The sequence below is a fragment of the Lampris incognitus genome, chromosome 16, assembly GCF_029633865.1.
Source record: "Lampris incognitus isolate fLamInc1 chromosome 16, fLamInc1.hap2, whole genome shotgun sequence".
In the NCBI taxonomy this organism is placed as follows: Eukaryota; Metazoa; Chordata; class Actinopteri; order Lampriformes; family Lampridae; genus Lampris; species Lampris incognitus.
This window is the reverse complement of record NC_079226.1, coordinates 10,803,697-10,818,846: the sequence shown is the minus strand read 5'-3', so window position 1 is coordinate 10,818,846 and position 15,150 is coordinate 10,803,697. Positions and strand designations below refer to the sequence as shown.

At 46.8% G+C, this 15,150-nt stretch overlaps 1 protein-coding gene across 5 annotated transcripts in view; it reads right to left on the bottom strand.

Moving 5' to 3' along the window:
• Nucleotides 1–15,150, bottom strand: part of stxbp5b (syntaxin binding protein 5b (tomosyn)) — a 53,975-nt gene extending 38,825 nt beyond the window's left edge. For 3 of the 5 annotated variants that reach the window (XM_056295214.1, XM_056295216.1, XM_056295217.1), the window contains exons 1-6: nucleotides 15,012–15,150; nucleotides 14,633–14,781; nucleotides 13,231–13,328; nucleotides 4,862–4,943; nucleotides 4,328–4,428; nucleotides 1,907–2,041 (exon numbers count right to left, since the gene is read on the bottom strand). In XM_056295214.1, the coding sequence (XP_056151189.1) occupies nucleotides 1,907–2,041; nucleotides 4,328–4,428; nucleotides 4,862–4,943; nucleotides 13,231–13,328; nucleotides 14,633–14,773 (557 nt within the window). In that variant the 5' untranslated portion in view covers nucleotides 14,774–14,781; nucleotides 15,012–15,150. Of the gene's footprint in view, nucleotides 1–1,906; nucleotides 2,042–4,327; nucleotides 4,429–4,861; nucleotides 4,944–13,230; nucleotides 13,329–14,632; nucleotides 14,978–15,011 lie in introns of those variants that run through there. The other 2 variants (XM_056295215.1, XM_056295218.1) reach the window with 2 other exon arrangements.

Here is a 15,150-nt window from a genome sequence, read left to right as displayed (position 1 = left end):
AAACGCTCCAAACTACTGGGAAAACGCACTTAAAATAAACCAATAAAACCAGTAGACCAAAAACTCATTCCCACGACGTTCCCACAGTCTGACAGCCGAGCACATTTCTCATCTCCTTTTTACAGACACACAAAGGAGATAAGAACAGTGTTGTGTTGAGTTGGGTCTGAGCTAATGATGTACTTTTATAAACCGAAGTCCAACATCATCCTAACACAAACGGAACTGCTTCCGATTAGTAGCACAGCACATCGTTCACAAACACTTCATCACATCATGACAGAAAGCTACTTTATTCCACACTGTATTCTCACAATTAATGTGTTCTCTGCTTATATATATATATATATATATTTCTTTTTTTTAAAAACTACTTTCAGCTGCTCCCGTTAGGGGTCGCCACAGCGGATCATCTGTTTCCATCTCTTCCTGTCCTCTGTATCTTCCTCTGTCACACCAGCCACCTGCATGTTCTCCCCCTCCACATCTGTAAACCTCCTCTTTGGCCTTCCTCTTCTCCTCTTCCCTGGCAGCTCCATATTCAGCATCCTTCGCCCAATATACCCAGCATCTCTCCTCCACACATGTCCAAGCCATCTCAATCTTGCCTCTCTTGCTTTGTCTACAAACCGTCCAACCTGAGCCGCCCCTCTAATATACTCATTCCTAATCCTGTCCTTCTTCATCACTCCCAGTGAAAATCTTATCATCTTCATCTCTGCCACCTCCAGCTCCACCTCCTGTCTTTTCATCAGTGCCACTGTCTCCAAACCATACAACATAGCTGGTCTCACTACCATCTTGTAAACCTTCCCTTTAACTCTTGCTGGTACCCTTCTGTCACAAATCACTCCTGACACCCTTCTCCACCCACTCCACCCTACCTGCACTCTCTTCTTCACCTCTCTTCTGCACTCTCCGTTACTTTGGACAGTTGACCCCAAGTATTTAAACTCATCCACCTTCGTCACCTCTACTCCTTGCATCCTCACCATTGCACTGTCCTCCCTCTCATTCACGCATATGTATTCTGTCTTGACTACTGACTTTCATTCCTCTTCCCTCGTTCTCTCATATATACATACATACATACAATCAATCAATCTATCTATCCATATATATATATATATATATATATGGATCAACTCCAGTTCTTCTCTCCATGACTTGCTCAGGGGCACAGACAGGAGTATTAACCCGAACACGAATGTCTTTTTGATGGTGGAGGAAACCGAAGCACCCGGAGGAAACCCACACAGACACGGGGAGAACATGCCAACTCCACACAGAAAGGACCTGGGACAGCCTAGGGTTTGAACCCGGACCTTCTTGCTGTGAGGCATCAGTGATAACCGCTGGGCCACCGTGCTGCAGGTGTTTGTTAATACACCTGGTGTGATGTGAGGAGAGCGCCTTCATAGATATGAACATATAACTCCTTAACACATCTGACGAGATATTTCTGAATGTTTGTATATTGCTCGTTGGAAATAAAACTCAAAAGGAAAACTCGTAAAAATCTGGCTTGGCTGTTTGAGGAAAAGGGAGCAGAGCTTAGATCAGTTGTGTCCTTCCCATCACAGATGTTCTGCTGAATTCAGCCCACGCTGCCTCCATAGGGCTCAGCTATGAATTCTGGCATCTGAATAAAAAAAAACAAGCCCTTGCCGCTAACATTTGCTGTCAACACATAAAACAACAGCCTCCTACACCACCTTTGATACCGCATCAACACCTGGTGCAGTTTGCCCCTTCACGGGCATGAGCGTCGCCTTCCATTCTGTGCAGCCTTCCTGGTTTAGCTGTCCGTCAAGAGGCTTTCTGTCAAATGTCTCCTGTGAAATGAAGGAGCAGGGATAGAGCGAAAGAGTGAGAGGAAAAGACAAGGGGCTGAATCCAGACTCACAGTTCGATGGCTTTGTTCCACATGATGACATAGCCTGAGAGAGTGAAGGACTCCACGTTCACTATGTGGATGTTTCCTCTTTCTGTGCCGATGTAGAGCCATTTGCTCTGGAAGGGAAGGTGGCAGAACGTGATCCTGCAAGACAAGAACCAGACCCGGTCGGTCACGTCTCGACTCCGCTGTCGCAAAGCTTCATCAAATCTAAAGAAACAGTGACTGATCGGAGCAGATGGTCTAATTCCAATTACAAGACTCTGCTTTAAAGGGGCATTTCATGAATTTTCAACCGTATCTCAGTCTGTTAATCATAGCGGGGGCATCTCTATAACGTACACAACACTTGTCAACAATGTTGGTTTCGCCATAGTCCGCTTTAGCAAACCAGCTTACTTCCATCATCCATTGACGTCAGCGGATGACAGAAAAACTACAAATCTGATTGGATGAGATATTTGTTTTCCAATCTCCAGAAGCAGGAAACTGCTGCAATGCATTCTGGTACATGCAGTCAAAGCGGTTATAGTTTTAAAGACTAAATGGATCAGCAGCAATTACTGGGCATGCAAATTATTACCGACAGAACGACCAAGGCGGTCACTTTTTTTCTTTTTCTTTTTGGACCCCCCCCCCCTCCTTTTTCCTCCCCAATTGTACCCGGCCAATTACCCCACTCTTCCAAGCCGTCCCAGTTGCTGCTCCGCCCCCTCTGCCGATCCGGGGGAGGGCTGCAGACTACCACATGCCTCCTCCCATACATGTGGAGTCACCAGCCGCTTCTTTTCACCTGACAGTGAGGAGTTTCACCAGGGCGATGTAGCGCGTGGGAGGATCACGCTATTCCCCCCAGTTCCCCCTACCCCCCGAACAGGTGCCCCGACCGACCAGAGGAGGCGCTAGTGCAGCGACCACGACACATACTCACATCCGGCTTCCCTCCCACAGGCACAGCCAATTGTGTGTGCAGGGACGCCCGACCAAGCCGGAGGTAACACGGGGATTCCATGGCGGTCATTTTGACTGTTTCGGATTTTCAAAGTTTAATAACTTGGAGAGAGAAAAAAAAGATACGGACCTGCCGCTCCCCGAATGCTCCTAAAATTGCATATATTTGCATTAAAATGAGTTTTAAATCAATTGCACACAAAAAAAAAAAAGTTATGATAAGATCGACCTAAAACGACCATGAGTGGTCAAAATGACCGCTCGTAATTTCTGCGTCATCTCGCACATCACGTCGCTATTTATGACGTGTGTTGGTCGTGTCATTTCCTTCGCCAGGTTCATCGCTGTGTCCTAGAAACACACTAGTGCAGAGTAATAGTCCAAACTTGATTTCTGATTATTTCCAACATGTCTGGTTACAGACGCCGTTTCAGACGCACCGAGGCGTCGCAGTATTTACAGGCGTTGGACAGTGGCCGTTTTAAATTGTCTGAAAAACAGCATTTAAGTTGTTAAAATATGAATTTTGGTGTCAGTCGTTTCTTAACAGACATACTAACATACGTGATGCATTGATAAAAACCGTGTGCGGTGGTCGTACGTGTTTTCCGTTTTGCTTTTCAGGTAATATTTTCACATTTTCAAGTTCCACCATGTCTCTCTGAAGTTTAAATTGTCTAAAAATAGTATTATAGTTGTCAAACTGTTAAATTTGGGGTCAGTGAGTTTCATCACAGACGTACTAACATATGTAAAGCATCAATATCTCAATCGGGTATTTATCTTGACAGACTATAGAGTTTAAAACCCGGCGGTCATTGTGACCGCCCATGGTCATTTTGGGTAGGAGTAAATCCCGGTCGTTCCAGGGTTAAATCACAGTAAGTGGGGGTCATCTACACACAGGCCGACTGAGAGGAAGAGCCATCCAAACCTGTAAAACACACTTAGCATCTCTTTCATCTCGACGCTGGTTAACCTACCCACCAGACACTGACTTCCCAGAATTTGCGGGTGGATCTCAATTCAAAAATTCAGAGTCAGACATCTTCCCGTCTATCACCAAACGCCGTCCCGTTTTATTTAAAATCGACTCACACAAAAACTACTCCAAAACCGCAACGCCGGGACGCCGAAGGCAACTGCAGAATTGTGAAGATTTTACCAAAGAAAAGATATTTATAAACACATTCCTGATGCCCTCACAGAAAACTGAGAGCTGGAAGAAATAACCTTTTCCTCTCTCGTTCGGGGAAGAGGAACATTTCTGGCATTGCATTCCCACCGCAGAGAAAAACAACCAGACGGCGTTCCAGCTCGCCACGGCTGCAGCCGCCGTTAAACCCGGCAGATAACCAGCTGTCTGCAGCCACGAGGACCGTCTCTCATTACTTCCCACAGGAAAGTGATGGAGGCACTTTTCTTTTTTAACAACTAAGTGATGGGACGACCCCCCCCCCCATCTTTCACACCCGTTACCTCTCACGGTTGAACTTGAGAGAGTGGAGGATAGCAGGAAGCTTCTGCCTCAGGTTCCACAGGTGGACGCTGTCATCTGCTAAGGCACTCACTAGCGCCCCCTATGGTAAAGATCAGAAACCAGGAGAAACACACACACACAGATTAATACTCCTGCAGGAATGAAACGTGGACCAGCCAGGGGTCCCGTTTATACTACAGCAGAATGACGAGCACACAACTAAAGACGCCATTAAAGACGGCTGTGGGTCACAGAACGGACATTACTGTTTAATCAATGTGTTCATTAAAAGCACATCTCTCACTGCCACTGCTGATTCACAGACTATAAATATTGAATAAGCGCCAGTAAATATTATCTTAGGGGCCCTGCCAGCAAGAGAACGTTTCTGTGAAGGAAGGAAAAGAAAACGGGAGGAAAGAAAAAGACAAGACAGACAAACAGATGGTGAGATAGACTGATACACAGACAGATGGACACATGGATGGCTAGTACAGTAAACAGGAGTACTGAGGGAATGGCTGGTACCGGACCTCGTTGATCAGGAACTGAAGCTGAATCACGGCGGCTCTGCTCTCGTGCTGGCAGTAGCACTCCACACCGGCGCGGCCGAAGCTGAGTTTCGGCTCCGTCAAGGAAAAGTCGACAGTCGGTGAGAAAACTACTATCAAACACAGACGACGGACAGCGTGGCGATCAAATCCATCACACTGTCTCCTAAAATCATAGCTCATGGAAGACAATGGACACACTTCAAATAGGACAACAGTTTACAAAGGACTTCCTGGCTCCGCTTTTGAAATCGAAATCATCATCATCATCATCAGAAATAATCTGTATTAGCACTGCAGTTTCTAATACAAACATCACAGGGTGCTTTACAGCAGTGTTTCTCAACTCGGGGTCCGCGGAAAAGATCCTATGACATTTATAGAAATAGGATTATTTTACTCAGATGTGACTGAGACCTTTATCTACCTAAACTATAAAGGGTAACAGGACTTTTTTCTCTAATTACGTCTGTTTCACAAGTGTACTTTATTGTATTTTAATAAGAGATCTCGCTCCCGTTTGCATTGTTAAAAGTTACCGCATAAAAATTCTGTTGTTACATATATCTGAAAGTTACTGAATACATATTCTGTTTTGTTACATATATCTGAAAGTTACTGAATACATATTCTGTTTTGCTACATATATCTGAAAGTTACTGAATACATATTCTGTTTTGCTACATATATCTGAAAGTTACTGCATAAGAATTCTGTTTTGTTAACTATATCTAAGTTACAACTGAAAGCTCTTATTTTTGCCCCAAAGAGTGAATAAATGCTATAATGCAATTTAAAATGCAGTTTCTACTGTTTCTATCAAATTGCAACCCCCCTCCCCCAAGATCAGGTGGAGGGGTCCTCAGGGTAGATCAAAAATACGCAGGGGGTCCAGGACCCCAAAAAGGTTGAGAACCACTGCTTTACAGCACAACAAAAAATTGATAAACTGACAAAAAAAAAGAGTGCAGAAAAGGATTCGGTGTGTGACGCGTGAAACCAAATGAGCAAAATCAAAAACAGAAAAAAAGGGGGGGGATGAAACAAGCAAACTGGGAAGAAACGGTGTCTTTCGTGATACGGCACACAGCCCAACCGTTTGGCTCGGTTTCTGAACGCAAGCGCAGAAAAGAAGATGAAAGAAAGCAAAGCAGAGACTATAAATACACGCGGGCGAGTGTGTCTGTACCCCTCGTTTACTTGATACACCCAAACACCAGCCGGCCCGGCAGCTCGTCTTCTGGCTTTAATTCAAAAGCTCTCCCCTGGACTCTGACGTGCAGGTCGAAGGATCCCTGCCCGCTAAATCCGTCCTGAAGCAAACCGGGCCGCCCGGAGAGCCAACAGTGAAAGTGGCCTCGCCATAAACTGCTTGTGAACTCACAGGCAAGTCCAAGGGAACGAACGCCAGCCAGGATGGCTGTCTGCCGGTCCGCATGGGCTAGCAGTTAGCTTAGCCTGCCCCGCTTCCGCGTCCCGTCAGACTCCAGGCAGGGGCCGTGGTCCCTGGGCCCACCGGACCCAGCCGATCCAACGCCGGCTCTCCGAGCCAGACACCCTCGACACACCTCCTCGCACTCCGCAGAGCAACACCAAAAACCCCGCAGTCAACGCCAGGCAAGGCCACCGCCAGACCGCCCGCGGTCCGGTCCGCATGGGCTAGCAGTTAGCTTAGCCTGCCCCGCTTGCGCGTCCCGCCAGACTCCAGGCAGGGGCCGTGGTCCCTGGGCCCACCGGACCCAGCCGATCCAACGCCGGCTCTCCGAGCCAGACACCCTCGACACACCTCCTCGCTCTCCGCAGAGCAACACCAAAAACCCCGCAGTCAACGCCAGGCAAGGCCACCGCCAGACCGCCCGCGGTCCGGTCCGCATGGGCTAGCAGTTAGCTTAGCCTGCCCCGCTTCCGCGTCCCGTCGGACCACCCTCGGTGTTACCTCCTCGTAAATGCAAATTTTAAAAGTACATTTTATTATCTGTATATTATACTACTACTACTACTTTCGGCTGCTCCCATTAGGGGGCGCCACAGCGGACTTTGAGTACTAGAAAAGCGCTATATAAGATTAATTTATCGTTATTATTATTATTATTATCATCCGTTTCCATCTCTTCCTGTCCTCTGCATCTTCCTCTGTCTCACCAGCCACCTGCATGTCCTCCCTCACCACATCCATACACCTCCTCTTTGGCCTCCCTCTTTTCCTCTCCCCTGGCAGCTCCATATTCAGCATCCTTCTCCCAATATCAAGTCAAGTAGGTTTTTTTTTTTTGTTGTCCCCAGAGGGACAATCGTTGTGTAGCAGCGGCAACATTCAAACACACAAACGCTCCACAGAACACATAAGGCAAATAAATACAAATAAATACAACATGTAGTGAGGAGAACAAAGCCGACAAAAACCAATGCAACAGTAAACAGTGACAATATACCCAGCATCTCTCTTCCACACATGTCCAAGCCACCTCAATCTTGCCTCTCTTGCTTTGTCTCCAAACCGTCCAACCTGAGCTGTCCCTTTAATATACTCCTTCCTAATCCTGTCCTTCTTCATCACCCCCAATGTAAATCTTAGCATCACCTATATTATATATATATATATATATATATATATATATATATATATATATATATATATATATATAAAATGTAGGTAACACTTTAGTATGGGGAACATAAAAAAACTTAATCACTAGTGAATTAGTAATGATCAAGATGTCACTTTAGTATGGGGAACATATTCTAAGTAACAAAAACTTAATTTACAGTAATTTAACACTATGAACACTTGTAGTTTTGTGTTTTGTTATGTAAGAACAGACCATATTCATTAAGTGTTAGTATGGGAGAATAACTCTTCTTGTGGTACTACCACCTTATAAAGTCCATACTAAGCAAAGCATATTGAGATGGTACTATTAATAAGCCATAATTCTGAGGTTATAGAGGGAAAACTCATAGTTAATGACTTACTGGTTGTATAATAAGGCCATGCAGAATAAGGCAGGAATGAGTACGTAATAATGACCAATTAAGAGTCAATATGTTGCTAATTTGCATGCTAATAAGCACCTAATTAATGGTGACTACGTTCCCCATACTAAAGTGTTACCAAAATGTAATATGTATAGATAATATGATATTATATATAATATCGATAATATCTATATATTATACATATTGTATATTATATATAATTTTATTATACATTTTATTATTTTATTCATGTGTCTTCAGCAGTTAGGGCACATTGTTAAAAAGACTGCAGGAGGAAAAAAGGAGAGTAAGGACAAAAGCAGGTCATCTCAAACCGTCCAGTGAAACAGACAGGAGCACTGCCACCAAGCCCTGCACATCAGATAAAGAAATGAGGAAGAGGATCTGGTGTCTTTGTTGGGAAAGCATTGGCAAATACAGCGCAAGGACGATTCATTCAGTGTATATACCATCTAAATCCAACTCAGGGTAGCAGGGGTGGGAGCTGGACTTGTCTCCCAGCAGGCACTGGGAGCAGGACATCCTGGACAGAGCAATAGATCATGACAGGGCACAAACAAACACTCATTCACACCCATAAAACAATTCAGTCCGCAGTTCACCTGAACTGGGTGTCATGCATGCAGCCCAGCGGGAGGAAACTCAAACACAGATGGGAGCAGGTTCCCACTCCCATCTTCCATGACTTCTGCTCGGACATCCATGACAGCCGTTGCTGACAGAAGGTCGTATTACTCAGCATTTACTATCAGTGGAAGTCTCAAGTCTCTAGATGGACTGAGTCACTTTTGGCTGCTCACATACCGCCCCAAACTGTGAAACCTCAGCGGCTAAAAAAATGACATTTGAGTGTATGAAAGTACAATTTTACAATCTAACTCGACAATTTTCCACGACCTCAAAAATATTTCCAGGATATTTGATCAATTTAATCATTCTCCGGGTGTTTTTCATGACAGGAAAAGTAGTGTGTACATTTCCAGGAGGCTTGGGAAGTCCACACAGAAGGACTGGGATCGAACCCAGGACCCGCTGGCAATGCTAACCGCTATTCCACTTTAACAGGGAAACCCAACACCGATCCTCCTGACGGTAAGACGATAAATCGACTAAAAAGTCAGCATGAGAACACTGCTCCGACTAAGACAACTTAATGTGGAGTATTTTAGGCACGAGATATCACAAGATCTAAACAGAGGAAGTGGCTGTAGGTCATTGAGACAAGTAGCTTCTTATTCCATTACTGCAATCAGATCGCACCGACCCTAAAGACAGCAGGGACAGGCAGCTACCAGATGGTTTTGTCTGCTTCACGGTCTGTCTGGGGCTTAACAAAACTCAAAACAACCCCACAGAGGCTTACACAAACAGAGACATGGCTGCAGGAGATGGTGTGTGGACAACACCTCCACGGAGGGATGGAGGTAAAAAAAACAAAAACAGCGGTGGAACCTCCCCTGGCACCGCCGCCGCCGGGCCGGGCTGACATCTCCCCTCCTCCCCGACCCGTGACCTTTCCAACCCACTCTCAAACTCCCAGCTCCACAACTCCTGCACAGCATCAGGTCAGAGTTGTTAACGGATATTTGGCCTCCCGTCGGCCCACGCTGGCGAGCATAACTTCATATTTGCTGATCTTGCACAGACAGCAAAAGAATGCTACTTTGAAAAAGAACAAATGCTAATGTGTAACGCCGCACCGCATCTGTTTATTCATGTTATTCGTGACTAGAAAACCACTGTGCTGGCTTTGTCCTTGTGGAAACAAATCCATTTCCACGTTTGCTTCCTTGCTGGACTAATGTGCATCAGCACGGGGCGATAGATGCAGTCCTGATACGTGTAAATGGGCCTTGCATTAGATTTGGTCCTGGTGGTGCTGTCGACTCTACGTAGCTGCTTCTAAAAGCTAGCAGGAAATAAGACGGATAAACAGCCAACGCAAGATTTTGTCTCTGTGGTGAGCGAGCAGAAGCTGAGGTCTCCTGTTTCCTCATCCTCGTGCACTGAACATCAACACCGTCATGCTGATCGAGGGAGCAGAGCAAATATCATACGGCTGTTTGCACCAACGGACTAGTTTAGACTCTGCAAAGCACTTTAAAATGCAACCTCTGAGGTCAAAACTAGACTATATAAACAAGGAGCGACGTCAAACGGATGTGCTACTTGTGACTTGGCAGGTCCTAGTCAGCATTAAGGAGCTGTATACTTTACCACTACCCGTTACAGCCATCATATAAAGTAACTTACTTCCACTAGTCTATGAAACACACGAATAAAAACTACATTTAATGCGTCGGAAGTGAGACCCGGCTGTGATCTGTTAGAGGAAACAAACAGCCGAGCCCAAATTTGTCAAGTCACGGCAACCATAAGACCCCATCTAAACTTCTGTGTTGTGTATCCGACGTGTGGGTCTGTTGGCCGGCTGCAGTGTGTCCCAACACTTAACGACTGAATAAAAAAAAGCATGTCATGGGAGGGTGTCATAACATCCCCCCCCCCCCACCTTCAAGAAACAGCAAACACTTCCTCATTTGGTAAACCTGTACGGTTCACCCATTAAGATTTCAACAAGCTTTTTTTTTCTGGTTTGGTTTTGCTGCCAACTGACAGGCATTCTGCAGAGGAACTTGTCTCAATCACACCAACTGACAGAGGTGAAAGCGAAGAGGAAGCAAACAATGATAAACCTTATCAGAAAACTATGCAGCGCTTTGTTCAAGACTCAAGTGTGGCAAAACAGGAACTCAACCGGCTTTTAGACAAAAAGACAGAATCCAACACGGCAGCCGTGACGATTCTTCTCTTGTCTACTGAAACCCAACACTTTGAACCCTCGCCCCTCTAAACTCCACCGCCCATACGAAACACATCAGACACAACGTGGCGGGCTGAAACGTTCGGTTTGGAAATGACTCTTCTATGAAATACAGAATCGGGCTACTCAGGAATCGGGAAAACTTTATTTACTCGTATCTCATTTTCTTCCCCCCAGTTGTATCCTGCCAATTACTCCACTTTTCCGAGCCGTCCCGGTCGCTGCTCCACCCCCTCTGCCGACCCGGGGAGGGCTGCACACTACCACATGCCTCCTCCGATACATGTGGAGTCGCCAGCCGCTTCTTTTCACCTGACAGTGAGGAGTTTCACCAGGGGGACGTAGCGCGTGGGAGGATCACGATATTCCCCCCAGTCCCCCCGAACAGGCGCCCCGGCCGACCAGAGGAGTTGCTAGTGCAGCGGACCAGGACACACACCTACATCCAGCTTCCCACCCACAGACACGACCAATTGTGTCTGTAGGGACACCCAACCAAGCCGGAGGTAACACGGGGGATTCAAACCGGCGATCCCCGTGTTGGTAGGCAACGAAATAGACCGCCACGCTACCCGGACCCTCGCACGTCTCATTTTCGGATCAGGATGTATGAATGAGGACCGTGTCTATGTGAACCCCTTTGGCCCACTTTATTTCCAAGCTACAAACGTCCCAGTGGACCCAATGACCTCTATTCCCCCGGGACTCGTGGACGATCCTGTACTGTACCTTCAATCCCTTACAAGCAGCACATTTGATTGGCAATTCTGCTTTGGCTCACAACAACAACAACAACAACAACAACAACAAATAGTAGTGCCATTCGGACACAACAATTGCCAGGTGCTAAGAGCAGTTGTGTTTGAATCGGGCAGGGAGATGAGACGTCTACAACAGCACCGTGATTAAAACACTGGAGCAGAGACGGAGCTTGTAAAAGCAGACATTTATTGCTTGCAGACATCTCATTGGGTTTACGTCCGCTCGGCTGTGACAGCTTTCCCAAGCTGCGGGGGCAATGAGGTGGATCGATACAGCCTGTCTTTTGATAAATGGACCAATTGCCTGAATGACAGTAATCCCATCAGGTCTGCCGTACAAATTAGGAAAAGGTGGTGTGTGTGTGTATGGGGTTGGGTTTTTTTTGGGGAGTTGCCCGGTAAACACAGCACTGTCTCTTAATCTAGACAGCGGGACGAGGGTAAGAACGGAAACGCCTTCGTCGACACGTTAACTAAAGCTGCATGGGTCTCCCGCGCGGGTTAACAGCACAAAGGAAAAACCTCAGGTGTGTACAGTAGGTAACAAAACCACCTCCTGAAGCCACTGAGTCAACAAAACAGACGACCACAAGTCACGACCAAACCAGCCAACATCTCTGCAAACATTCCTGAATCCAGTCGGCAAACACCAGCTGCTGGTGGAGCCAAGACGAGTTGTTTGGTTTGTCATTAAAACGGATCTTTAGAGCCAAATAGAAAACACAAGTTCCAAAAAATAAAATAAACCTGCCCCCCCAATTCCCCCAACGAGGCCCAAGGGCCTCAGAGCAAGGTAGAAGCCTGGTTTTGTGTGTGTGTGTGTGTGTGTGTGTGTGTGTGTACATATATATATATATATGCTTTGCATGGGCTGACAGCCTTGCACAGCAGGGTCCGGCAGTGTTTACAGCACATATGAAGTGGCATCCTGGCGTCTTGGCCGGGCAGCGCAGTTGATGGGGTTGGCTCCTTGGCATATGGCACAGGAGCTGCTCATGCTACAGCAGAGATAGCGCTAATGAGCCTCTCTCCTCCTGCAGGAGGAGGCTGCAGGCTGCGCAGAAACACATCCCAGCTAGTCTGCCTCCTTGGCCCGCACCTCCATCTGTACGCTTTTACATTTTCTGTTTGTAGTGTGTGGTGGCACCGCGGCATTAGTGGCAAGCACCATCACTGTACAGCAGAAAGGGTCCTGGGTTTGATCCCAGCCCATCTGTGTGGGAGTTTGCATGTTCTCCCCGTGTTCGCATGGGTTTCCTCCCACAGTTCAAAGGCATGCATGCAATTCTGCACATGTTAGCAGAATTGGAGTCTATGAATTCTCCATAGGTGTGATCGGTGTGTGAGTGATTGTGTGTCTTGTCTGTTCCTGACGGGTGACCTGTCCAAGGAGTCCACCTGTCCTTCACCAAAGCCTGCTGGGATACTTTCAAGCCCCTGCGACGCTCAGTCGGATTAAGCAAGCATGGGGAATGGATAAATTTAAAAATGTTTGTAATGCTGACAGGAGCTTAAAGAAGGTCGTCGACTCGATCAGCTCCCCAGAAGAGGAACACTAATGGAGAATTTAGTGATTAAAAACCTGTTTTTCATCACCTTTGCTAAAATAACGGGTCAGATTAAACACTTGGGTTGGTCTGTGTGTGTTTGTGCATCGGTGTTTCTGTGCGTCTATGTGTGTAGTGGAGAAGGTAGACTGAATATGCAAGATTTCTGGTGTGTTTCTCTTGCTTTTCACTCTCCCTGAGTAGAAACAGAAAAAAGGGTACAGCCTCAGTGCTCCGCTCTGCGTTCCAACAGCCAGGATTTTCTGCACAGGGTCAAAGGTCATGGAAGAAGGCTGGTGTGGGAAGCCATGACGCACCGTCTGCAGGAAAGAGCAGAATTCAGATCAGCACTTGATCTGGTATGTCCGTCATCTCGCCATGCAGTTAAAATTCCCCTGGCAACCAAAAGCTGACATGACTGGAGGACCAATGAGATTTCAGAATGATGAAAATAAAACATGGTAATCAATCAATCAATCAATCAATCGATCGATCAGTAAAATGCGTCTCATTATCAAAATGGATGTGATAAAAAAGTCAAACAAAAGGAGGATTTGAACTGTCATTCATCCATACTGTCATACATGCACACTTAACATTTACAGTTTTGAAATATGTTTGATTACAAATAAAGTAGGGCTGGGCAATAGGAAAAAATGAACAAGCTCGATATGGATAATGTGATAATATTTAGCGGATGACAGTTGGTACTCTCATAAGATATTTACACAAGCAGTAAATACTGATAAATGATCATTAGTAACGTGGATACGATGACCAAGCAGGTGGACATACATTGTTCATGTCACTAACACAGTGGAATAAGTTCAGAAAATGGTCTCACTTTCACTGTGATGCAGCCTTTAAGCCCAGGCAATGACAACATTTGAGTTCCATCACCATATTACCACAACCACAATCCCACAACACATCTGATCTCAGATTACCATGTCCGCATTATATCTATGCATTGCCCAGATTTAAGGAACGCAGATGGAAAAAACATATTCTTAGGGTCAAAATATCAGGGCCATCCTGCAGTCACAACATTCTGTTTAGGTTCTGCAGCCTTGTCAGGCCACCCATTAGCTCATACAAACTCAGCTTCTGATAAAAAAAAACATGTTAATATCCAACCCCCCCCCCGGGTGACCTGACCTATTCTGGCCCTGCTGGGTTTACAGTAACATCTCTAACGCAGCCGGGACGAAGCTGTGAATCCCGGCTGCGAATCCTGCACGTTTGACTCGTTAGTCCAATATTAACCATCGCCCTGCAGGGGTCTGATGAGGTGCAGGCAGAGTGACTAATAGCCGGAGGCGACAATTCAGTGCAAAGCAAACAGCCCTTGCGGTTTGACAGTCAGCTGGAAGCCACCGGGGGAAATGAGCGGCGTGCGTGGGGGGGGGCGGTCAGCTGATTCCCATGCAGACCCCGGCCGGGGCTTTACGAACAGCGCTCGGACACTATTTCCTGTGTGTTGTCGGTGCAAAATGCAGCCGTTTTTTCTGTCCTAATGCGGATACGGGCGATAATATTACCTGTTAGGGTTGCTGGTCATCCGGCTGTGTGGGTGCATTAAAAAAAAAAGACAGCCTGTCAGCTGAATGACCCGGACACCCACCTTGCAGAGCTGGAAATGCTCCGACTGGAGGGTCTCGTGGATCACGTCGTTCTCCCGGCCGCCCGGCTGCGGAGCCGCGGAGGAAGAGGAGGAGGAGGCCGTCAAACCGTCCAGCACCTTCCTGATGTTAAACTTCTTCATTTTTCCTCCTGCGCAGACGAGGTCGAAATGGGGGGGTGACGTGAGGGGGGTGGGGGTGGGAAATTAGAGATCAACCGAGAGCTACCGTAAAACCGAACAGGGGTGGCCTGGCCGGCAAGCCGAAGACGCACAGCGAAAATCAGCTTCTGATAATCTCACATGTTAGGGGGGGAGGGAGGGAGAGGGAGGGGGGGTCTCCGGACGCACACGCATCAACATTGATTACACGCTACTTTACCGATATCGCTCCTTAATCCGACATGTACGTGGCCATCTTTGGGGTTCTTCGATGGGAATCAATCGTGTCTCGCGCTCGCTCGCTCACTCTCTCGCGCTCTCTCTCTCTCTCTCTCTCGGCTCAGCTGGTAGCAGACTGG